Consider the following 24397-nt stretch of genomic DNA (forward strand, 5'->3'; position numbering starts at 1 on the left):
TTAATGTAATGTTTATTATTGTTAGTGTTACATTTTTTTTAAATGTAAAGCTATACAATTCCCGACCAAATAAAATAAAATAAAAAAAAATATGTTGAGTTTGTCCAAATCCTTGTTCACAAATCTAGATTTTTTTCCGCTTAGAAGTTATTAATATTGACATCTCAAAAAAGATAAAGATGAATATGAAAGTCTGGGTATTTTTACGTAAGTATACTTTAAACATGCCGCTCACTCCTTTCAATAACGTCATATATTATAGGCATATAAAAACATAAGGTAAGAAGCATGTTTAAAAGAAAACATATCGCTCACTCGAATGAACCGTGAATGAATGGTAAAATGATAATCTAAAATAATAAAATGAAAAAGATATTTTCTAGCGTTTCTCATATTTCGCTCACTCCTTTCAACAACGTCATATATGAAAAAACTTGATTTTTAAGGAGATCGTTTTTAATGTTTAAAAATTGAATAAAATGTCTCAAAAATAAATATCAAGCCACTTATTGAACTTCTTACTGTGCAACAGATATTTTTATGTAAAACCTGCATGTTTTTTATCCATTTGAAAAATATATACTATATTTAAAAAAATAAAATAAACAATACCTTTTCTTCAAAAACAACACTTTTTGCCCTGTAGCGGGTAAATATTAAGTTAAAAATATGCCACTTTTGCTGGGATAAAGTAAATTTTCTGGGCATTCCGAAAACATGCACAACTGAAAATTGACTTTTTTTTATTTATGACGTTGTTGAAAGGAGTGAGCGATGTGTAACATTTACATTTCTACCCATGAATGACAACCATACTTCTCAAATTTTGGAATTTAAATTTACCCTCAAAGCCAAACTCGCATTAATAAAACTCAGTTGGCTTCCGGTAACGCATAGAGCCGGTTGTCGTGTCACGCCAAATTTTTTTAGAATATATAATGGATTTTTTGGAATATGTACTAAAAAAATTTTTAAATATTTTTTTCAAAATAATATATTTATTTTGAAAATAAAAGATACGATAGATGTTCCATCTCAAGTGGAGATACCTATAATATCGGCAATGCATCTCTCCGTTTACAGGGTCGGCGGGGCGCCGGGCCAAGCGGCAGGCGGTGGCGCTGGTGGAGCGCTTCCGGGCGCAGGCCGTGGCGGCGGGGGCGCGCGTGGCGCTGCGCTGCGCGGCGCGGGGCGCCTCGCGCGTGCTGTGGGCCCGCGACGGCGCTCCGCTGGGCGCCGCGCTGGCGCCCCACAGCGCCACCTACAACATCTCCTCAGTGACCCCCGAGGACGCGGGGCTCTACTCCTGCACGGCCGTGGCGCCCAACAACGAGTCTGTGACGCACGAAGCGAGAATCGACGTATTTGGTAAGTACTTCAGCCTTTGTTTCTTCCAAATGGGTTTATTCATAATTAACAACAGAACCGTTGAACAGGTGATGAAATTCAAATATATCGGAGTCGACATCAGTAGCTACGGTGATCTATATGGTGATACTCAGAAACAAATAAACAAGGCTGCAGTTGTATCGGGATGCCCCAGAGACTCGGTGTGGAGAAACAAACACATGAGAATATAAAGTAAAATTAAAATATACAAAACATGTGTTTAACCAATAGCCACTAATGGGATTGAGGCAAGAGCAAATACTTCCAGAACAAAATCTCGACATCGAACCTCCGAGATGAAGACTCTCCAATCCATAACCGGAAACACATTGCGAGACCGAGTAAGAAATACCGACATCCGGAGCATGTGTAAGACGGAGGATTTCGTGAGGTGGGGACGACAAAGAAAGCGATACTGGAAGGAACATATAAACAGAATGTCAGAAGACAGACTTCCACGTATCGCCCTCCAAGGCAACCCTGAAGGACGCAGACCCCCAGGCAGACCTCCGAAAAGATGGAAAGACAGACATCCCAAGAGCGACATGCGGAGGATCCCTAGAATCCCTAGGATCCCTAGGATCTACAAAAAGAAGAAGAAGAAGGGTTTATTCAAAGGTTTATTTCATGTTCCACTCAATTTCAATATACTGATAACACAACTTGGCCTGGGCAACGAATAGACATTGACTTATCTTTAAGAATATTAAAAACATTATGTAATTTTTCATGTGCCATAAAAAATTGTCTATATACTTATATATATATATATATATATATATATATATATATATATATATATATATATATATATATATATATATATATATATATATATATATATTTTTTTTATTATAAATTTTTTAATCAAAGATACATTGTATGGCAAAATAATCAACATAGTTACATATATATAATTTTTTTTATGTGCTACCTCACTAAGAGAGCAGATTGCTCGTGTTTAGAGAGGGAGTTCGCTTACAGGGTTATTTTATATGATATGTTTTGATAATATAATATTAATGTATAGAAATTTAGATTATGTATTCATAAATGTATGCGCCTTTTATAATTTCTCCGCCTCCGTAGTGTAATGGTCAGTACGCTCGGCTACCGTTCTGGAGGTCCTGGGTTCGATTCCCAGGGGGGAGTAAAATAAATATAAGTGATTTTTTCACTTTAATATTTATTTAATATTACCCTGGACTGGTACCTGAAGCGGAGGGCTGATCACCTTTCCTTCATGTGTAAACGATCAAGATAACACTGCGTTTATATGACGCAGTGCCCTATGCACCATTTGGGTGCGGATAAGGGTTTTATTATTATTTGTTAGAATCAATGTCTCGAATCCATAGGTGAGTCCTGGGAGTACACATGCATCGAATGTTTTTCTCTTTAGATGGATGGGAAACCGTGCCTAAAAAAGTTTTACTTCAAAAACTAACTATCTTTTTTGTCTTTTGCAGGGCCTCCCTATATACGAAGTCTTGGCCCGATCAAAATATTAGCAGGAACAACCGCTACTATTTACTGCCCATACTATGGATATCCTATAAGGTAGAAATTTATTATGTTATCAATAATGGATCTCAATCAGTCAAACAGTTTTATTTAATAATTTTAAAAAAACTTCTTATTTTGCAGTAAAGTCAAGTGGGAAAGATCAAATCTTCAACCTATTCACTATCAAAGGTTCAAAAGAGATTTGGATAACAGGCAAAACATGAGGCGTAATCCAGCCGATGCTAAATCAGAAACATCTGAAAAGTTTGATAATATAAACTTCAAAGAAACTGGGCTCAAAGACGCATTTAAATTAGGTGAAGACGGAAACAAAACCAGGCATCGCAGATCATTCACGTCTGACGAAGATGGCAAATTGATCATTCCAAACATTGACAGCTCTGAAAATGGAGCAATTTACATCTGTACAGTGACGAGTCCAAGTGGTGAAATGGCCAGAAGATCTTTTGAGATCCAAGTCTTAGAACCGCCACTACTTGACGAATTGACTTTCGGATCAAATATACAAGAAGGACAAATTGCTAAAGTTATTTGCAGCGTGAAGAGCGGAGATACTCCTGTGTTCTTCAACTGGCTGAAAGATGGTCTGCCAATATCAGCAGGGTTAAAGGTAGGTACTCCTTGTTATTTTTTTAATAGTTAAGGATATTAGTATCATAAACCAAGCTAGGACACAAAATTCTGAGCCCTTTTGAAGGGCTGTTGTCGATTGTCAACAGTTCGGCTTCTCCTGAGGAGTTTTACGTGATTTCCTCTCAGCAATGAGTAAATGCTGAGTTCCTGATTGGCATACATTAGTTTACGCTTTCTGTAGAAAAACAAAAGCTAGAAAAAAATCCCGATGTTGTTTTTAAAAATCAATAATTAATAACTACCATTTTAAAATAAAATTAAATAAGTACCCTTATTATTGAATTCGCAATAATGTAGTGCATCTGGACTAATAATAGTCTGTCTTTGAGTCCAGATTTAGCCTGCCTATGTCAGTTTTTTTAAACCTTCATTAGTTCATTTTGCGGTAGAAATCGACCAAAAACAATTCATTAAAAATGCTATTACTTTTTATTTTTCATAGACTAGGCATTAACGTTGTGGAAAAGCTTAATGATTTAATTATAAAGATAAACACTTGTCTAAGACTACTTTTGAGTTTCTCACTCCCAAACAGTTTGGATTTTCTCTTGTTGATGAGAACATCTGCAGTTCTCGAAACTAGTCGTGTTTACATTAATAATCTCAAATGTGGTCTCATACAAGTGTTTTACGTTTACTTATTTATTTTTCACTGTACCTAATTCTATTTAAATATAATATATTTTAGATCGAGGAAAGGAATCAAGATCTCTTCAGCGTTCTCGTTATTAAAAAGGTTGGTTTACAGCATTGTGGAACATACACATGCATAGCTTCAAATCACGCATCAAGGGTGAATGCTACTGCTGAACTCTTCATCAAAGGTGAGGGAGCAATTCATTCATGTTTATCGTCTCTTATACATACAATTAGTCCCTTTTATCTGAGACTGGTCAGGCTTGATCAGTTATAAATATATGTATCAAACAAATAAAGGATATTTTCTCTTTAGTGGCTCCAAAATGGCTGGAAGAACCGCAAAACAGTTCTATGGTCATCGGAAGACGAGGACAAGTTGGCTGTAGCGCGAGTGGGTATCCTCAGCCCCAGGTGCATTGGATGAAAAGAGACGGTATGGAAACACTAACCTTTTTTTTTTTTTTTTTTTTTTTGTTTTGCGTGGGAAGAGGAAAATCTTTTATAAGACGCCAGGTGACATCCGGGTCACAAGACTGGCAGTGTGGGAATCTCCCTGCTGAGGGCCTACCCACTAAAAACCTCTCCCGTGCAAGCATCTACCACACTCCGGAACCGCCGTTAGGCATTACTTCAGAGTGTGGCATTGTCAATCTACTGATCTACATCTACTTGTGCGGTCATGTTCCGCCTCCTCCTCTCACGCTCGGCATCCTCCTTCAGTCCGATCACGGTTGAGGCAAAGGCGTCCCATGCCCGCCACGTATTGTCATTTTGGAGCATTGACGGCACTACCATGTCCAAGCCTAGGCGATCGACCCCAATGGTGGTCATTAGTGACCCCCTGTGGTCCGCCCATGCAGGACACGACAGCAGCGTATGCTCTGCGTCATCATTTGCTGAGTCGCAGTGCCAGCATGCTGCAGTTGCTTCTTTGCCTATACGATGTAAGTAGGCACCGAAACAACCGTGTCCACTCAGCACCTGTGTGAGCCGGTAGTTCAGGCAGCCATGCTTCCTCGAACACCAAGGCTCGAGTTGGCTGACAAGCCTGTTCGTCCAGCGTCCCTTAGATGCCGAGCTCCAGCGATCCTGCCACTTCGACAGCGTCAGTCTCTTGTGCTCCTTACCTGGTCCCTTACCTAGGTCATAGACAGCTTTGCGTTCAAGCGCCAGTAAGTCTATGGGCGGAGAAGAAGCCAGTACCAACGCCGCCTCCTCAGAGATGGTACGGTAACCGGAGATTACTCGCAGCGCACTTCTTCTTTGGACGGCTGCCATCCTCTTCCTGTACAGCTCTGTCTCAAGCGACTTCGCCCAGATGGGTGCCCCATACAGAAGTGTGGAGTGGACCACCTCATGCAAGAGCTTCCTCCTGCATGATTTCGGTCCACCCACGTTCGGCATGAGCCTCCCCAACTGTATCGCCGCTCCGCTTGCCTTGGCAGCCGCCAGCTCGATGTGTTCCCCAAAACGGAGACCACGATCGAGTTGGATCCCAAGGTACCGCAGCGATTTCGCCAGCGGCACCTCAAAACCCTCCAGCAGCAGCTTAGGCAGCAGAGGTCGCCGCTTTCGACAGAACAGTACTGCCTCGGTCTTCTGCACGGCGAGCTCCAATCCAGCTCTGTCGAGCCAGTTCTTCACCCGCCTTAGTGCCTCGTTCCCTATAATTTCTAGGTCACGGGAAGTCCTCCCCTCGATCATTACTGCGATGTCATCAGCAAAGGCAACAATGCTCGATCCCTCTGGCATGTCCGTCCGCAACAGTCCATCGTATAAAGCATTCCACAGGGTCGGTCCTAGGACCGAGCCCTGCGGGACACCAGACGTGATCCGCCGCTTCTCTTCCACCCCTGAGGGACCATGCCGGTACTCAAGGCTTCGTCCATCGAAGTAATTCTCAAGCATGGCCATCAGATAACCCGGCACCCGGAAGCGCTCTCTCAGCGCTCTGAGAATTAATTCCCATCGCGCCGAGTTGAACGCGTTCCGGATGTCAAGTGCTATCATGACGACCCGTCGGTGGCTCTTCACCGTGCCCTGCCACGCTTGTCGGATAACGCTTACCACGTGTCCGACTGCGTCAATCGTAGATCTGCCCCGTCTGAAGCCGTACTGCCTGTCGGAGAGACCCTGTTCGGGATCCTCCAGGATTGGCTGGAGTCTCCCAAGCAGGAGCCGCTCAAGAAGCTTCCCGAAGCCGTCCAGCATGCACAATGGTCTAAAGGAAGAGGGTCCGTCCACGACGGCCTTTTTGGGAATGAGGACAAGCCTCTGTCTCTTCCAGGAATCGCCGACCAGTCCCTCCTCCAAGCACGCATTGTACACGCCGAGCAGCACCTCCGGAAACCCCCGGGCCACTAGCAGCACGATCTCATTCGGGACTTCGTCAAGTCCAGGTGCCTTACCTTTGCTTACCTTCTTGGTGGCTGCCTCGAGCTCAGCCGTTGTAAACGGCTGTAGCTCAGCGTCCTCTTCGGGGTCCGGGTCTGCCCTCGGTCGATCTTCGTGAAGGGGGAAGAGGCCATCAATGACAGCGGTCAGGTTTCGGGGATCGCTGAGAAAGGGGTCTAGGTCACGTCCTCGTAGTTTCTGTCGTACAATTTTGTACGGCAGTCCCCAGGGGTCGCGATCCACCGCCTCGCACAGTTCACCCCAGCGCCTTTCCTTGCTGCGCTTGATGGTCCTCTTCAGCTCCTTCTTCGCTGCCCTGTAATCATCATAGATTAATGAATCAGCCCAGTTTGAGCGTTGGGCTCGGCGCCGTAAGGCCAAACACGACCGGCGAAGGCGGGCAATCTCCTCAGTCCACCAATAAACATTTCGCCTGAGGGCGTGCCCACCTCGCCGTGTCATGGATGCCTCGCAGGCGCGCCTGACCACGTCGCCGAGCCCACTCACCTTCTGAGCAGCTCCGACCGCGTTAGCGATCTCGTCGCTGCCACTCTCGATGATAGCACAAAAAGATTCGGAGTCAAGGGAACGAAGGCTCCAGCCCGTCATACCAGCACCAAAATTCAAGCCCGGCACGGCGGACCGCGGCCCCTCTGCCAACGAGAAGGTCACGTACTGGTGGTCGCTGTGCGTGTGGTCATCAAGCACACGCCAGTTTCTCACCCGCCCAATCATTCCCTCGTCAGCAAAGGTTACGTCGATGACAGAACCCGTGGCACCCCTGCAGAAGGTGAACTTCCCGCCTACATTTGCAGGAAGCAAATGTAGGCCCGCAGCCATCTCACACAGAAGAGCGCCCCGTCTGTTTGTCACCGACGAGCCCCAGTCAGTCGCCCAGGCGTTGAAGTCACCAGCCAGCACAACGGGCAGTACCGCGCCCCTCACGTCCTCCTCGAGAGACCGCAGTTCACCCTCGAATCGGTCAAGCGGGCTGTTAGGAGAAAAGTAGCAGCTGTATATTCTACAACCAGCCACTTCAATCCAAGTCCATCCGCTAGTGCCTGTTGGGGCTCTCCCAGTGATTGATGCTCGCCGTGACGGGAAGAAGATGGCAGCCACTCCAGTCTCGTCCGAGAACCAGCAACTTGTACAGTTGCGGTACTGTTCAGAGACAAGAACGACGTCAACCTCCCTCTCCCGAGCCACTTGGAACATCAAATCCTGGGCAGCCTGGCAGTGGGCCAAGTTTATCTGTAAAACGTTCAAGGTCATGGTTATTTGTAGGTTGTCGTCTTTGCGGCCTTCAGAGCACGCCTGAAGGCACCACACTGTGCGCTTCCGCACCAGTGTGCCGCCTCCAGGCCTGCCACCGAGCACGGGGCACACCGCAGCGGGGCTTTACACCCCGCTGCCATGTGTCCACCCTCGCCGCACCTACGACAGATAGGGATGGGCTTACCTGTCGCCTTACCTGTTATTTTGTTGCCCACAGGGCATCTTGATGCGATGTGTGAGAATCTGAGGCAGCGGAAGCACTGCCTTACTTCCACTCTCGGCTGCAGCCGGCACCGGAGCAACCCGACCTGCAATCGCCCTCGCTCCAGCACCTCCGTGCTGGCCCTCGACCACGGGATCTTTGCCGTGCAGGCAAAGGTTCCCCGTGGTCCAGGCCTCACTGGGCCGACCTCCACGTTGGCATCTCCAACCGTGCTGGCCAGCGCCGCTTTGACGTCATTTATCTCTACATCCTCGCAGAGGTCTCGTACAAAGACTGTGCGCTTAGGCGCCAGTCTCTGCACTCTAAAGCCACTGCCAGCCGCGCTGGCCAGAAGGCTCTCTAGGGCAGGGCCCCTGTGGTCGCCCTTTGCCAGCGTTATTTTCAAGGTGCCATTGGCACCCTTTCGGATGCAATGGACCACCGGCAGCTGGGTCCCTTGCCCCTCTTCACTCCCCGTTATCTTGCGAAGAACTCCCGCGTACGATAACGGGGGATTCTCCGCCTTCAGGGGGGCCAGGATAACCGTCTCAGGAGGGCTCCTCTGAGTCCTCCGGGGTCGGTTCCTGCCCGCTTCGAGCCTTTGGCCGTCCTCCCTTGGGTGGCTCTTCACCTCGCCGCGTCTTCCAACAGTGATCCACTTGTTTGGTGGATCATGTGGGGTGGCAGTAGGCGGGTCAGGCCGCTTGCTCTTCTTCTTCCTTCTCTTTTGCGCCCGTTTCTGCACCTGTGAGGGTGCGCCACCTCCTCTTGAGGCTGTCGGACGCTCCTCTGTCATTGTTGGCCCCGCCAACAACGGCTCGTCTTGAGCCGTCCTTCTCCTCTGTTCGTGAAAGACAGCTCTCGGGGAAGTCTGCGTGGTCGCCACCGCCGTCGTGGCCCTTGTACAGGCCGGCAACGGTGACGTCGTTTTTGGTTCGCCTTCCCCTAACATTTCGGCGAGCTCAACGACCGCGAACCTGATCACCCTTGTCAGGTCCTTAATTGGGAGGTGCACATTTCGTGTCCTTCCCACAAACTCCTCCAGCTCAAGGGTTCTCTCCTTGAGCTGGTTCATAACAGCGTCGATTTTTTTAATTATGGTTGAATTCATTTTTGTTCCCACGAGTATACAGGAAGTATAAGTCCGGCTGACCAGAGCCTTGATAGCCAGCTAAGCCTTCATACATGGAGGGGGCGGCAGGTACCTCCAGAGTACGCTCGCGACTGCACGATTAACGTCACTGCAGCCACGAACCCATCGGCACGTCGTCTGATCCTTCCATCAATGATGGAAAGACCAGACCCTTAGGTTGTGACGTGGTTCGCTTCAGATCTCAGTGTCGACGTCCATTCTATGATCCATCCTCATAGTTCGACACCAAGACCCCCTGACCACAAGGATCCGAACCGTGAGGGGAACCCAACCCAGTCTAACCTAATTTAACTTACTACTAGGAAACTAACTACCCTACCACCACCAATCTACTGACTAACCCGTCACCACCTATTCTAAACCTGGGCGCTCAGGAGGATACATCCCCGCGAGCACCCAGGGGTGTATGGAAACACTAACCTAACATAACCTAACCTAACCTATCATGTGTTCCGTGTTCCGTGTCTGTCTTCTGTGCTGGTCGGGATTGTAGGCGTCTGTGTACCGGCCAACGTCGAGTTGGAATTGGATCTAGCTGACTAATTGAACTAAACACTAATCCCTTTCACTGCCTACACTGGGGTACTTCTAGAAAATTTGGTGATGGACTTACAATCTTGTATTATTTAGATTGGCAGTGACAGGTATATTAAAAGCTTTTAAATGTAAATTCACAGTAAAATCAGGATAAAATTTTATATTGTTTCACATTTTCAATAAATTTCGCAGCTTAGTTTTTAAAAAAATTGGTTAGCAAGAACAGATCTTTCAGGAAGCCTAGATGCTTCTATATCAGATCTGGGCATGCGGTGTGACAACTTTCAATAACTTATCATGTATGACCCACATTGCACTGCACAGTCATCCCCAAGCCAAAGAACTCCCAGGCAGACCACCAAAGAGATGGATTGACAGCTGGGTATCAACACCACACGAGACTAATCCCTCTTAAAAACCGGCCACAAGGCATACACCAAGCTGAAGAAGAAGAAGAAAAAAGATGTGTCACCTATGACTGTAAATCTTAACCTATGAATCTTCATCTTTTTTCTTTTTCTTTTTTTTTAAATTTAAAAGAAACAAAAATCCAATTAATGATATGTTACCTTGTACATAATAAGCAAGGTAAATAATAAATACAATTTCTATCTTTAAAAAAAACTTTGAATATATGACCTATGTATGACTGTAAAACTCAACCTATGAATGTATGACCTATGACTGTAAAACTCAACCTATGAATGTATGACCTATGACTGTAAAACTCAACCTATGAATTTATGACCTTATTGTGCTTATTTTTGTTTTTTTTTTTAATTCTATTTCTATTTTTTTTACCTTAAGTGTACTTATTTTTGTTTTTTTTTTTTAATTCAATTTCTAATTTTTAAAGTATTAATATACATATTCCCCTAACCCTTATTCTCACCTCCTTAGTCTGCCTCCAAAGTGTAGTGGTTAACATGTTTGGCTACCGTGCTGAAGGCCTCGGGCTCGATTCCTAAGGTATCAAAATAAATACAAGTGATTGTTCACTCTTGTATTTATTGAATATTACCCTGGACTGGTGCCTGAAGCGTGAGACTGACATTGATTCATCTGATCTCGCTCCTTCTGACTTCTTCTTGTTCCCCGAACTCAAAAGACCTTTGAAATGGAGAAGAAGATTTGAGAGGATTCTGCAGATTTAGGCAAATGCATCGAAGGAGCTGAAAAATATCACAAAAGAAGCGTTACAGGACTGTTTCTAAAAGTGGAAACACCGTTGGGATAAGTGTGTGCGTCGGAAAGTCGAATACTTTGAAAGTCGAATACCCAGCCATGTAACTTCGAAATAATATTTTTTGTTTTATGACGTTAGTCTACTACATCATTATTATTAATAAGATAAACTTACAATATATAATTAAAATGTAACTTTGTTTTAAAATAACCATAAATATTTTTTTATAACTTAATAATAATGTCTACCGGTTTCGAAGCTAACCACTTCTTTATCAAGACTGATCAATACTAAAACACTATCTACTAAACAATATTCAAAATATTATGACGGTTAGGGAAAGAAGCTCAGGTAGATCTCAAGTGGCTTATTTTTTGTGTTGATTGGCAGTCACAGTCAAAAGGGATCAGGGATGATGAGTGATTGGAAACATATTTAATAATACACAAGTAAATGATTTTGCTAAAAGTCCGTTATTAAATATGTTTTCATACTACCTAAGCTTCTTTCCCTAACCGTCAAAATATTTTGAATATTGTTCAGTATATGGTGTTTTAGTATTAATCAGTCTTGATACAGAAGTGGTTAGCTTCGAAACCGGTAGGCATTATAATTAAGATATTATAAAATATGTATCGTGATTTTAAAACAAAATTACATTTTAATTATAAAATGGAAAATCACAAAGTTAGTGCTTCAAATATAAATTATATAAACTTACAATTTCAGAGGGGAGTGGAGGCTGGAGATCTGTACTAGAATTGAGAGGAAGTGGACTTCAAAGCCTCCCGAATGGAAGTTTGATCTTGGATCTCGTTTCTTCAGGAGATGAAGGAATATACTCTTGTAGAGTCGAAAATGGAGTAGGACAACCCCTTCAAAAAGACATCCTCATCACAGTTAACAGTATGTATTACTTACTTCATTATGAACTTTATAAAAATTAATGCAGATGCGCTATTTTTTTACATATTTATCGGGATTTAACCTAATTGGTATATATATGACATATGTATATAATATGTTTTGAAAAATAAATAAATTAGTTTAAAAAAAATTGTTTCATGTGAAACTTCAAAGTCTAAAGAAGCACTCTAAATAAGCAAAACTGTTAACATATTCCTAAGTAACTTGACACAAATCTACTTCACAATTAATTACTCCAAATTAACCTGTGGATGACATTGAAAACTGGCGGATCAACAGATACGTTTCTGAATAGGCCCGGAGGTGACTTGTGGACACTGCTACCCCCGTCATGGCCAACGTCTCGATAAGATCATCTTAGCTTAAGACGACCCATCCCCCACCCTTAGCTGGACCAACTTTTATAATTTACTTTGCAAATCTATTAGAAGGAGTCGAAATCCCACATATATGAATTTTAATTAGATAACTTTAGATTTAAAAAAGCTATTTACTTCATACTTTTTTTAATCTTAAAAAATAAAATTAAACAAAATCCTCTTTTTTATATTCATAATTTTAAATCGTTAAATATTTTTTTTAAATATATTTTTTTTACTATAAAAATCACAATCAGTTGGTGCCGCGAGATCTGTGTACTTATATTTTAACACGTTATTTTTTTGTCTGCTAGCGGCATGTTATTTTTTTCAATCTAATAAATGTGGTACTACGAGAGAGCGAGACAAGTAAACTAGTCGGATTTCATTTTATACGATTTACGGCCTCTCGCTTATCGAATAGCTGCGCACTCAGTCGCTGCCTGTCAGCGCGTTGAGAAGGACGTGGTACTTATGTCTTAGTTAACGGTGAGTTGGTACTTGCTGCGAGCTGCGTACTACGATTTCCATACAAATATGAAATGGGATCTTTTGTTTCCCGTATGGGAAAGGATATTCATATTAGTATTTCTACATTTGATTACTATGATTTCAGGACCAGTTACATTCGAGTCTGCTACGTCTAATATCACCACTAAAGTCGGACATTCTATCACCGTCATGTGTGAAGTTTTTGGAGATCACCCAATAAGGATATTCTGGACACACAACTCTAGATCTCTGGATTTTGTGTCTGATAGGTACCAAATTTAAAGCTCAATTTTCTGTATAAATAAAAATGTATTATTATTAACATTTTTGTGTAAAAATAAATAAGTAAAAATGACTTACCACAAAGTAAATGCTTTAAATATTAATCATATTAAGAATATAAAAATGTAAATATTAACTAACTTACTAACCACACTCATTATAAATAATTTCATTGACTGATTCGGCAGTCACTTTGTATTTAATCTATCAAATTTAATTAGAAATATATTTTTTTATTTATACATAAAAGTAACTCCTGTAATTGGAGATAGTTCAGATTTTGTGAACAAGTATTTGGACACACTCAAAATGTTGTATTTAAATTTAAAATTTACTTGGTAAACCACTATTTCTTTAAACACGATTGATTAAAGTATGCATTTAACACATTGACTGCCAATGTCGACCGCCAGTAGCTGACGCAAGGCGTTTTAATTGCATTTTGTCGGCCATCGAAGGCTGACACTTTGTACCTTGTATTTTCATGTAAGATCAATTTAAGGTGCAAACTGTCAGCCTTCGGTGGCCAACGAGACACAATTGAGATGCCATATGTTGGCCGCCGGTGGCCGCCGGTGGCTGACATTGGCAGTCAATGTGTTAAACACACAACTCTTTAAATAAAGACCAAATGGTCCTTAACTTCCTTTACATTGATACAAAATAGTTGTATTTACCAAGTATAACATAAAGTCCGCCTCCGTAGTGTAATGGTCAGCACGCTCGGCTACCGTTCTGGAGGTTCCGGGTTCGATTCCCAGGGGGGGTAAAATAAATATGAGTGATTTTTTCACTGTAATATTTATCAATATTACACTGAACTGGTACCTGAAGCGGAGGGCTGATCACCTTTCCTTCATGTGTAAACGATCAAGATAACACTGCGTTTATATGACGCAGTGCCCTATGCACCATTGGGGTGCGGATAAGGGTTTTATTATTATTAACATAAATTTAAAATAAATAAACCCTTAAAAGAATGTAACCATGTTGATAAAGTTAAATTATTATAGTAATGTTGTCCATTTAGCAACCATTTTAATTTTGACCCTTTCAGTAAAACATAACTCGGTATTTAAGTGAATACTGGTGCAAAATGCTAATAAAATGATCCTTTTCTAGAATGAAGATAACAAGCCACCAGACTCAAAAGGGAGCAACAAGTGAAATTTTGATAAGCAGTACAGATCCAAGCGATTCTGGAATATGGATATGTAGAGCAACCAACACCTTCGGATCTGCCCAGCATTCTTCTTACCTCACTGTTCAAGGTAAAGAAATCCATTAATTTATGTCCTAATTTTAAATTAAAGACATAGAAAGGAGAGGGAATGCTGGGAACAAAGTGAACGGTGCACTGAAATCAGTTATAGTTAATAAAAACCTATCAGCGGAAGCTAAACTGGCAGTGCACAACGGAGTCCTGGTTCCAACTCTAATGTATGGAAGTGAAACATGGAGTTGGCAAAAGAAGGATGAAAGTAGACTGAATGCAGTCGAAATGCGATCTCTCAGAAGAATGTGCGACAAAGCGATGTATGATAGATGTGCGAAGAGTGAAATAAGGAAGGAATGCAAAGCTGAGATAAGCATTATCGATAAAATTAAGAAAGGTGTGTTGAAATGGTTTGGACATGTGGAACGAATGAGTGACGAAAGAACGGTAAAAAAAAAATTATGAGGCGAATGTTAGTGGGAAAAGAAGCAGAGGAAGACCGAGAAAAACATGGCACGATCAGGTATGCCAAATACTTGAAAGTGGTCAGGTTAGGAGTCGTAACAATCGGCGGGTATGTATGAGGAGATGCATGAGCGTGGAAGAGGCGAAGAATGTTTGCAAAGACAGAGTGGTGTGGCGCTCTATTCTCTCTGCCTACCCCTGCGGGGAAGCGGAGTGATGGTTAGTTAGTTAGTTAGTTAGTCTAATTTTAAATCAAATACAGATTTTTTGAGTCTACTAAGTTGTATTTATTAACAAAAACATATAAAAAATCATTATTGTGACAATTGTTTCGCCTTGTTAGGACATTATCAAACGAATGTTTGTTTTCGTTTGTTGAATTCGTTTGATAATGCCCTAACAAGGCGAAACAATTGTCACAATATAATTTTTTTATGTGTTAATAAAATACAACTTAGTAGACTCAAAAAATCTGTGTTTGATTTAAAATTAATACATAAATTAAAATGGAGTTCTACAAATCAAACGCCAAATCAATAAATAAATCTATTAATCCCTATTGGCTTCCAAAATATGGATATTATTAATAATATGGAATATTATTTTTAAAAAAACTAGCTAACTAACCATCACGCCGCTTCCCCGCAGGAGAGGCAGAGAGAATAGAACGCCACACCACTCTGTCTTTGCAAACATTCTTAGCCTCTTCCACGTTCATGCATCTCTTCATACATACCCGCCGATTGTTACGACTCCTAACCTGACCACTTTCAAGTATTTGGCATACCTGATCGTGCCATGTTTTTCTCGGTCTTCCTCTGCTCTTATTAATAATATTATTCATTCATATAATACAAAAGATGTTTCATCTCAAGTTGAGGAAATAAAAATAAAACATAATATGTATTACTATAATAGCAACTCTATTGTAGTACCTATTTTAATCAATCAGCGGTTAGACAAAAATTCTTATTCTTTCACTGGTTTATTCTTCCTGTTCCCAACACAAATTAAAATAAAACATAATATTACTACTATTACAACTCTATTGTAGTATTTTAATTAGTCAGCGGTTAGATAAAAATTCTAATTCTCTTCACTGGTTTATTCTTCCTGTTCCCAACACAAATTAAAATAAAACATAATATTACTACTATTACAACTCTATTGTAGTATTTTAATTAGTCAGCGGTTAGATAAAAATTCTAATTCTCTTCACTGGTTTATTCTTCCTGTTCCCAACACAAATTAAAATAAAACATAATATTACTACTATTACAACTCTATTGTAGTATTTTAATCAGTCAGCGGTTAGACAAAATTTCTAATTCTCTTCACTGGTTTATTCTTCCTGTTCCCAACACAAATTAAAATACAACATAATATTACTACAATTACAACTCTATTGTAGTATTTTAATCAGTCAGCAGCTAGATAAAAATTCTAATTCTCTTTACTGGTTTATTCTTCCTGTTCCCAACACAATTTAATACAAAATATTATTTTACTAGATCAAACAAAAATCCACTAATTGATCCATAAAAATTCTACATAAATAATAAGCTAGGTAATAAATACAACTCCATCTAAAAGAAGTCAAACAAAATTGGAAAGCTAACTGGATGGGGAAGATTTGATTTCCTCTTGACCATACTAAGAACCGAAATATGATAGTCCGAACATTTTTAATTTGTTGCCGACGGATGTTAGAGGTCAAAATAAAATACGGAACAAAGGCAAAATAAAGGAATGGGTAAATGATGTCCGCCTCCGTAGTGTAATGGTCAGCACGCTCGGCTACCGTACTGGAGGTCCCGGGTTCGATTCCCAGGGGGGTCAAATAAATATAAGTGATTTTTTCACTGTTATATTTATTCAATATTACCTTGGACTGGTACCGGATGCGGAGGGTTGATCACCTTTCCTTCATGTGTTGACAATCAAGATAACACTGTGTTTATATGATGCAGTGCCCTATGCACCATTGGGGTGCGGATAGGGGTTTGAACGAATGAATGAAAAATGATCAAGAGTTAATTTTATAAAAATTGTAATATGTATATATTCTTAATTTTTCTCTCTTTTTGTGTGTATTAGGTTAAAATGGCTAAAAACAATAAAAATGTGTTCAAAAATAACTCCACCGACAAGACACACAAGGTGGCTTGGTAGGTCTCTGCAATTTTTTTTAAATATGTTTAAAATTGTGATTTAAATAAATGAAAAAATTCATGTTAATAAAAAAATTATAATAATAATAAGTGGGAAACACCATGTGAGACATGGTTTAAGCAGATGATTACTTTCAGAGCCCCCTGGGCCCCCGTCGGAGGTGGCCGTAGAGGCTGTGAGGGGGCGCACCGCCCGCCTGGGCTGGAGGGCCCCGCCAGTGCCCCCCTCCCTCTATATGCTGCAGTACGCTCCCCACCATCACCTGCACTGGGAATCCGCCACCACCCTTAATGTCACCAGGTACCAACACACCAAAATTATTACACCTTGTTCCACATAAAGGCCAAATTATGAATTATTTAGAAAATTTAGAAATCCAAAAAACCTAAATTCTAATAATAATTTATTAAAAAATATATTATTTAAAAATTTCTTCACCTTTGCTTTCCATTTTTTCTTTGTTTTCATACTCTGCCCCTTGACTAACCCCCTCCCCCTAACTTTCCCCTATCCTTATTCATAGAACAATTTTATATTTTATATTTTATAAAACTCAAACTGTATATTGTATAAAAACAAGTGTTTTCATTAATCAAGGTACCAACAATATGCAAACAATCGTCGTCTCTTCCTTATTCATGCATCTCCTCATACTTCTTCTTCTCAGGTCCAATCTTTGTTACGATTGGTTGGCGTCTTTCATAGTCAGTCTCTACCAGACTCTATCCTCCACTCAACTTTGGTCCATGTAGTTTAAACGGGTCGCATGCGCTTGTAGCATCACATCTCAAAAGCCTTGTAACCATCACATCTCAAACCCAAGATGCGCTTGTAGCATCACATCTCAAAAGCCTCCAGCTGCCTCCGTTCTGCCTCCTACATACCCGTAGATTATTTCAAGTTATGACCTGACATACCCAAGTTTTTTCTACTGATCGTATTTCCAACTAAATTCTCTTCATATATTTGGTTTACCGATCTTTTCTCACTCATTCGTTCCACATATCCACTTCATCTTAGAACACTCTATAAGATCAAGATAATGCTAATCTCAGCCTTGCATTCTTTCCTTTTACCACCATTCGAACATTTATCAAACACCGATATGCCACACTGAATGATTGCATTTTGACTGCGTTCAGTCTACTTTCATCTATCTTTTGCCAACGCAAACATCCACGGTTCACTTCCACATATGTACTAGGGATTTATTATGTTTCACTATTATTATTATTCATTTTTGATTTTTTTTGACATCTCATCAAAGATGTAGAAAAATATGGATGTCTGGGCATTTATGGAGCTGATGACCGTCATAGGCTGGTTTAAGTGATCACTTTACACACGTGTAACATTCACCAATTCTACTCATTATTGACACACTACTCAAATTCTTGGAAGTTCTACATATATGAACCAGTTTAGAAACCTTTTTGAATCACTAGAACTTCACTAGAGACATCTATTGGTGAGATGAAAAGAAGCTTTTGATTGAGCAGAAACTCTTATATTAGTATGTGAGGTCCGAATCCGCGATCATGGCACAAAAACATGGCACGATCAGGCATGCCAAGTACTTAAGAGTGGTCAGGTTAGGAGTCGTAACAATCGGTGGGTATGTATGAGGAGATGCATGAACGTGGAAGAGGCGAAGAATGTTTGCAAGGACAGAGTGGTGTGGCGCTCTATTCTCTCTGCCTACCCCTGCGGGGAAGCGGCGTGATGGTTAGTTAGTTAGTTAGTTTAGGTCCGAATCCTGAATTATAATCACATATGAGAAATGCCAGAAAATATTATATTATATCATTCTCATTTTTATTATTTTAGCTTATAATTTGACCAGTTAACTTATTATGACGGTTGTCAGCCCCGTAAATGCCCACACTTCCATATTCTTCTTCATCTTTGATGATATGTTAAAAAATAATATGAAAAATAACTCCTATAATTGGAGATATTCCAAATTTGTGAACAAGTATTTGGACACACTCAAAATGTTGTATATTTCACTATAATTCCAGATCCATTTGAACATCTATCATTATCGTTTTATCACAGATTCATCTGAGGGATAGCATTTTGACTGATTTTAGTCTACTTTCATCTTTCTTTCTCCAATTCCAAGCTTCACATCCATATATTAGGAATCATAATTGTCCTATACTTGATTCTATTGAACCTAGACTTTCTATAGTGGGAAGAGAAATTCAAGAGTGAGTCTACCCAGCTGGTAGTAATATGGAGGTTTTATTTTAAATGGGAGTTGCATTTACTATTTACCTTGCTTATAATGTACAAGGTAAGATGGATAATAATAATAAAACCCTTATCCGCACCCCAATGGTGCATAGGTCACTGTGTCATATAAACGCAGTGTTATATTGATCGTTTACACATGAAGGAAAGGTGATCAGCCTTCCGCTTCAGGTACCAGTCCATGGTAATATTGAATAAATATTACAGTGATAAAATCACTTATATTTATTTACCCCCCTTGGGAATCGATCCCGGGATCTCCAGAACGGTAGCCGAGCGTGCTGACCATTACACTACGGAGGCGGACAAGATGGCGGTAAGATGGATGGTTACCAAAAATGAGATGAGCTAGAGACCAAATTAGGGAGATATCGAGATCCTTTTTAACTCTTACCACTCTGTAGGCCAGACATTCTGGCCCATATGATCCTAGTAGGCAGCTTCGTGGGCCACAGTGTCTGGCCCGGCGCAGGTATTACTTTAATCACTGATTTCTCTATCACCCAAGTATATTCTACCAAGAAATATTTCAGATAAATACATTTACTTTACTATTTACATTACTTAATTAACATGGTTATACGAATTGCCAGACAGAGTGTCCCGAAATTAAGGAACCAAAATATTTATTTTAATGGTAAAAATTGTCACATTTTTTTGACCAGAGTAGCTGATCAGTTATGAGAAAAAATGATCTGAGTGGAATAGGTTAAATGTTGTGTTCAACATAGACTATACCAAGAAAAAAAATGGCGAATCGCCCTCATAATCTTAAACATCTAAATAGACTTTGATCCGAGGCATAAAGCAAAATGAGAAAAAAGACTTCAAAATAGATCATACAGAGTAGCTGTTCTTGGTTGAGGCATTATTGCTTCATCTTTTGCTACTCTTTCATTTATCGATAGGTTGATCGAGAATGTGACCCAAAAGAGTAAAATATGGACCGCAGAATTTACAAATCCATCTCACACATGAATCCCTTTTTCTTCTTCCTTCTTTTCCCTATCTGACGACTTCCTATATTTTTACATCACTGTTTTATTTTCAGTATTCCAAGCCAACCAAGACAATTTGCAGAAATTTCTGGACTGCGACCAGCTACTCCGTACGCTGCAAGAGTGTGTTCCGCAGGAGTCGCTGGACTAAGTTCTTACACCAGACCTCTTCTTTTCACTACTATTGAAGAAGGTTAGACATTTTATTTATAAAATATTGTTTTAGTACATTATTTGTTGTAATATACTATTAAACATTTAATAAAATTTAAGTTTTGTACTGACCTTTCTTAGTGGAACTGCATTTTATATAATAAAACACCAACAATATAGTTTTTTTCAACATTTGTTTTATTTGACCGTTGATGAGTTTTCGTCGTTACTAACATCCTCTAACTGGACGAAATTTTATGTAATACAGTCGAACTCGGTTATAACGAGGATGAAGAGACCGACTGAATTTGCTTTTTATAACCGTTCCTCTTTATATCTGAGAATAAGTTTTTTTATCACATGAAGTAAAACATACTAATCATATGTTGCAATTGAAATAAAATTCATACAATTCACCTATTACACACATGTCACATTTTTCTGTCAATCCAGTTTTCCTATAAAAATTTGAAAATACTATGTTGCTTGAGTACAAAACGATTGTAGCAGTTTCATCAATATTCGTACGATCACAGTTCCTTTTTTTTTTCGAGTCCGTGATGTTCTTTTTAAATGCAGATAAAAATATAATATTGACACTGAGAATGATGAAAACTTTTCATGCTATTCAATAAGTTTTTTATCATTAAAAAAATTTTATGTACATAAATATAAAACACAATTTTATTTTATTTTATTTACGGCTTATGCCTTTAACAATATTAACAAAAATATGTACAATAACAATATGTACAATAACAATAAGAATACACTCATAAAAATTCATCCCTTACAGTAATCATCACTATTGTACAATAGATTTAATACAATAAAATAGATTTTTAATACAATTCCTCACATAAATGTCATTTCGTAACAGAAAAAAATCTTTGTTTAAATTAAAGCGTGAAATGATTTTTTTTTAAAAGTGTATTTATTTTTTATACTAAACCATATCCGCTCCCTAGGTGGAGCATATGGAGTCCACAAACTGTCTCCAAGCTTTTCTGTCGGCTGCCAACTCCCTTGCATTCTCCCAACTCAGATCCGCATCCCGAAGTTCTGACGAGAACTGCCGACGAAATGTCAGCAGTGGTCGTCCTGGGCGGCGCGAACCTGATGCCTTGTGCCACCACATAAAGTATTTTTAGTAAGCTGTAGGATTTATTTCTTAAAATATAGTTTGAATTATTTCAGCGCCATCATCCGCCCCCTTGAATGTTCAAATCGACTCAGGACCTAATCCTGGAGAGCTGAGTGTATCCTGGCTACCTCCTCCTCCACACACTCTCAATGGCCTGCTGCTGGGCTACATCATCCGGGCGGTTCCTCAGATTGCTATTCATTCAGGTTGTTATTTTTTTTTTAAACTTTAAAACGGCTAATGCCTTAAACAAGATTGAAAGAATACACTAACAAAAAGACTTGAAAATAAAATAACAAATTGTAAGCTTTTGTCGCAAGCACTGATCAATGCATGTCTCCCACACACGGCAGGGAGAGAGAGTGAAACACAATGTTTAAATTTATCCATGGGAAAAAAATGCTGAGAAGGTACAGATCTCAAGGTGGATAACAATATGTTAAATATATTTTCATATTATATATATAATATATTTATTATATATATTATATTTTAATTGTATATAACATATTATATTAAATTATTTTATTATATTTATTATATATATATATTATTTATTTTAAATATATATTAAATATATCAAATATATTTTCCCCTCTCCTTATTTACAGAACAATTTTATATTTAATATTTTAGTTATTATACAGACCTGAATGATGGAAGTTTAACTTCTGAAACATGTAGTCTATAATAAAACTCAAGTGGTAAAAAACAAAGTGTTTTCTTTAATCATATTAAATAAATATATACTCTCAAAAGCATTGGCTAACATGTAAAGCTGTGGAATCGGAGATAACATAGCATAATTTGCATATTATGTTATAAAGCACATCGCTCACTCCTTTCAAGAACGTCATATATCAAAAATCTTCAATTTTTAGTCGTGCATGTTTTCGGAATGCCCAGAAAATGTACTATATCCCAGCAAAAGAGGCATACATTTAACATAATATTTACCCGCTACAGGGCAGAAAGTGTTGTTTTTGCATTTCGAAGAAAAGGTATTGTTCAATAATTTTTTTAAACGTACTAAATATTTTTCAAATAGAGAAAAAACCTTCAGGTTATACCTAAAAAGATCTGTTGCACAGTAAAAAGTTCAATAAGTGGCTTGATATTTACTTTTAATATATTGTGTTATATTTATGAACTTTAAAAACGTTCTCCTGAAAAATCAAGTTTTTTGATTTATGACGTTCTTGAAAGGAGTGAGCGACATGTCTGGGCTCACTTTTACCCAGACGTCTGGCTCTCTAATATTTTGACCTATTTAAAGTGCCGTAACTTTATAACTAACTTAACTATAACTAACAATATAGAATTCTGAGTAAGGAAATAAAGAAGTCTGGAAGTTTACATGAAACAAACCCAGAAATTATGAATACTTGGAATATGATAACATTTTTTTAAAATGGGAATTGCATTTATTATTTATTATGTACAAGGTTTATAGATCGTTAAGTGGATTTTGGTTTCATCTTACTGAATAAATTTGTATATAATTTATATTTGAAGCACTAACTTTGTGATTTTCCAGTTTATAATTAAAATGTAACTTTGTTTTAAAATTACTGTATAGTGATTTTAAAACAAAGTTACATTTTAATTGTAAATCAACTTATTTTTATTTAAATCTGTGTTGGGAACAGGAGGGATAATCTAGTGTGGGCTCAGGTACTTATCAGCATTTGATCATTGTTGGGAGGATATTCTGAACATTATCCTTTTACTGCATGACTTTTTTTTGCATGACTGCATGACAGCATTGACAGTTCGTCTTCGAGAGACAAGCGAAGTTATTATTTTGGCGTTCATAGCACGTCTTTTGGCTAAATTATAAACTATATACGTGAGTTATGAATGAATCTAATCAGTAACAACAAAGAATGGTTGGTTTAATTAGTTGGTTGGAATATTTCTAAAGGACGTTTTAACACTCACTTTTGGGTATGTAACAAATTTGATACACTATGCAGAGAAGGGTTATAGACACACTCAAAATATTGTGTTTTTAAACCTTTTTATCTTGTCTTCAAGTTCCCATAATAAACTCATCGTCTTGTCTTGTATCAAATTAAAGTACATTTTGAATCTACTCAATGAAGTGCCCTATGTTTGACTGTTTGTTTATTTAAATTGTAGAAGAGAAAGCCAAGGTGTTGAAGGTGGAGCCTCACGGCAAGCAGGCCATACTGTCTGGATTGACCAAAGGCGGACGTTACTCTGTGACAGTCAGTTGTTACAACAGCGCGGGATCTGGACCGGCCTCCCCTGCAGCCTATAGAGACACCCCTGAAGGAGGTGAGACTATATTTTTTTCATTATTTACAAAAATACTTCAATTTCATACTATATCTGTGAGCCTAAGCGGCTCATTATTAGAAAAAGGTATCAAATTATGGTAAAGTGGGTTCTAACCAAGAAACTCTGACTCAAGAGTCCACGACACTAACCACGGGACCACAACCTGATACAATACATAGTAAATAATCCAGTGTCTGGTAAAAGTATAAGTTATTATTTTTTCACATCTCATAAAAGATGAAGAAGAATATGAAAGTCTGGGCATTTACGGGGCTGACAACCGTCATAGGCTGGTTTAAGTGATCAGATTACACGCGTGCAACATTCACCATTTCTACCCATTATTGACAACCACACTTTTCAAATTTTTGGAAGTTCTATATATATATGCACCAATTTAGAAACCTTGTTCTTGAATCACTAGAACTTCACTTCAGACTTTCATATTCTTCTTCATCTTTGATGAGATGTCAAAAAATAATATGAAGATAACTCTTGTAATTGGAGATAATCCAGATTTTGTGAACAAGTATTTGGACACACTCAAAATGTTGTAAAGTATAAGTTGTTGATATCTCAGTAGTTTCTTTGACTCTCTCATCTTATCACATTCTAAACCATAATATCCATGTCGATGAATAATATCCTATTACCTACAACATACAACAGAAGGTATAGAAGAAGAGTAATCGAC

At 39.2% G+C, this 24397-nt stretch overlaps 1 protein-coding gene across 1 annotated transcript in view; it reads left to right on the forward strand.

The window, feature by feature from the left end:
* Positions 1 to 1083: 1083 nt before the first annotated feature.
* LOC148306147 (cell adhesion molecule Dscam1-like) overlaps positions 1084 to 24397 on the forward strand; it is a gene marked incomplete at its 5' end in the record, with an annotated part of 37703 nt that continues 14389 nt past the window's right edge. Inside the window, 12 exons of the mRNA XM_088265525.1 lie at positions 1084 to 1368; positions 2859 to 2949; positions 3037 to 3526; positions 4238 to 4373; positions 4502 to 4621; positions 11665 to 11841; positions 12838 to 12982; positions 14118 to 14266; positions 16986 to 17148; positions 20156 to 20295; positions 21453 to 21605; positions 23542 to 23700. Of these exons, the coding sequence (XP_088121651.1) occupies positions 1084 to 1368; positions 2859 to 2949; positions 3037 to 3526; positions 4238 to 4373; positions 4502 to 4621; positions 11665 to 11841; positions 12838 to 12982; positions 14118 to 14266; positions 16986 to 17148; positions 20156 to 20295; positions 21453 to 21605; positions 23542 to 23700 (2208 nt within the window). The remainder of the gene's footprint in view (positions 1369 to 2858; positions 2950 to 3036; positions 3527 to 4237; positions 4374 to 4501; positions 4622 to 11664; positions 11842 to 12837; positions 12983 to 14117; positions 14267 to 16985; positions 17149 to 20155; positions 20296 to 21452; positions 21606 to 23541; positions 23701 to 24397) is intronic.

The sequence above is a fragment of the Brachycentrus maculatus genome, unplaced genomic scaffold (assembly GCF_059751285.1).
Source record: "Brachycentrus maculatus isolate JH-2025_06_01 unplaced genomic scaffold, ASM5975128v1 h1tg000248l, whole genome shotgun sequence".
Classification (NCBI taxonomy): Eukaryota; Metazoa; Arthropoda; class Insecta; order Trichoptera; family Brachycentridae; genus Brachycentrus; species Brachycentrus maculatus.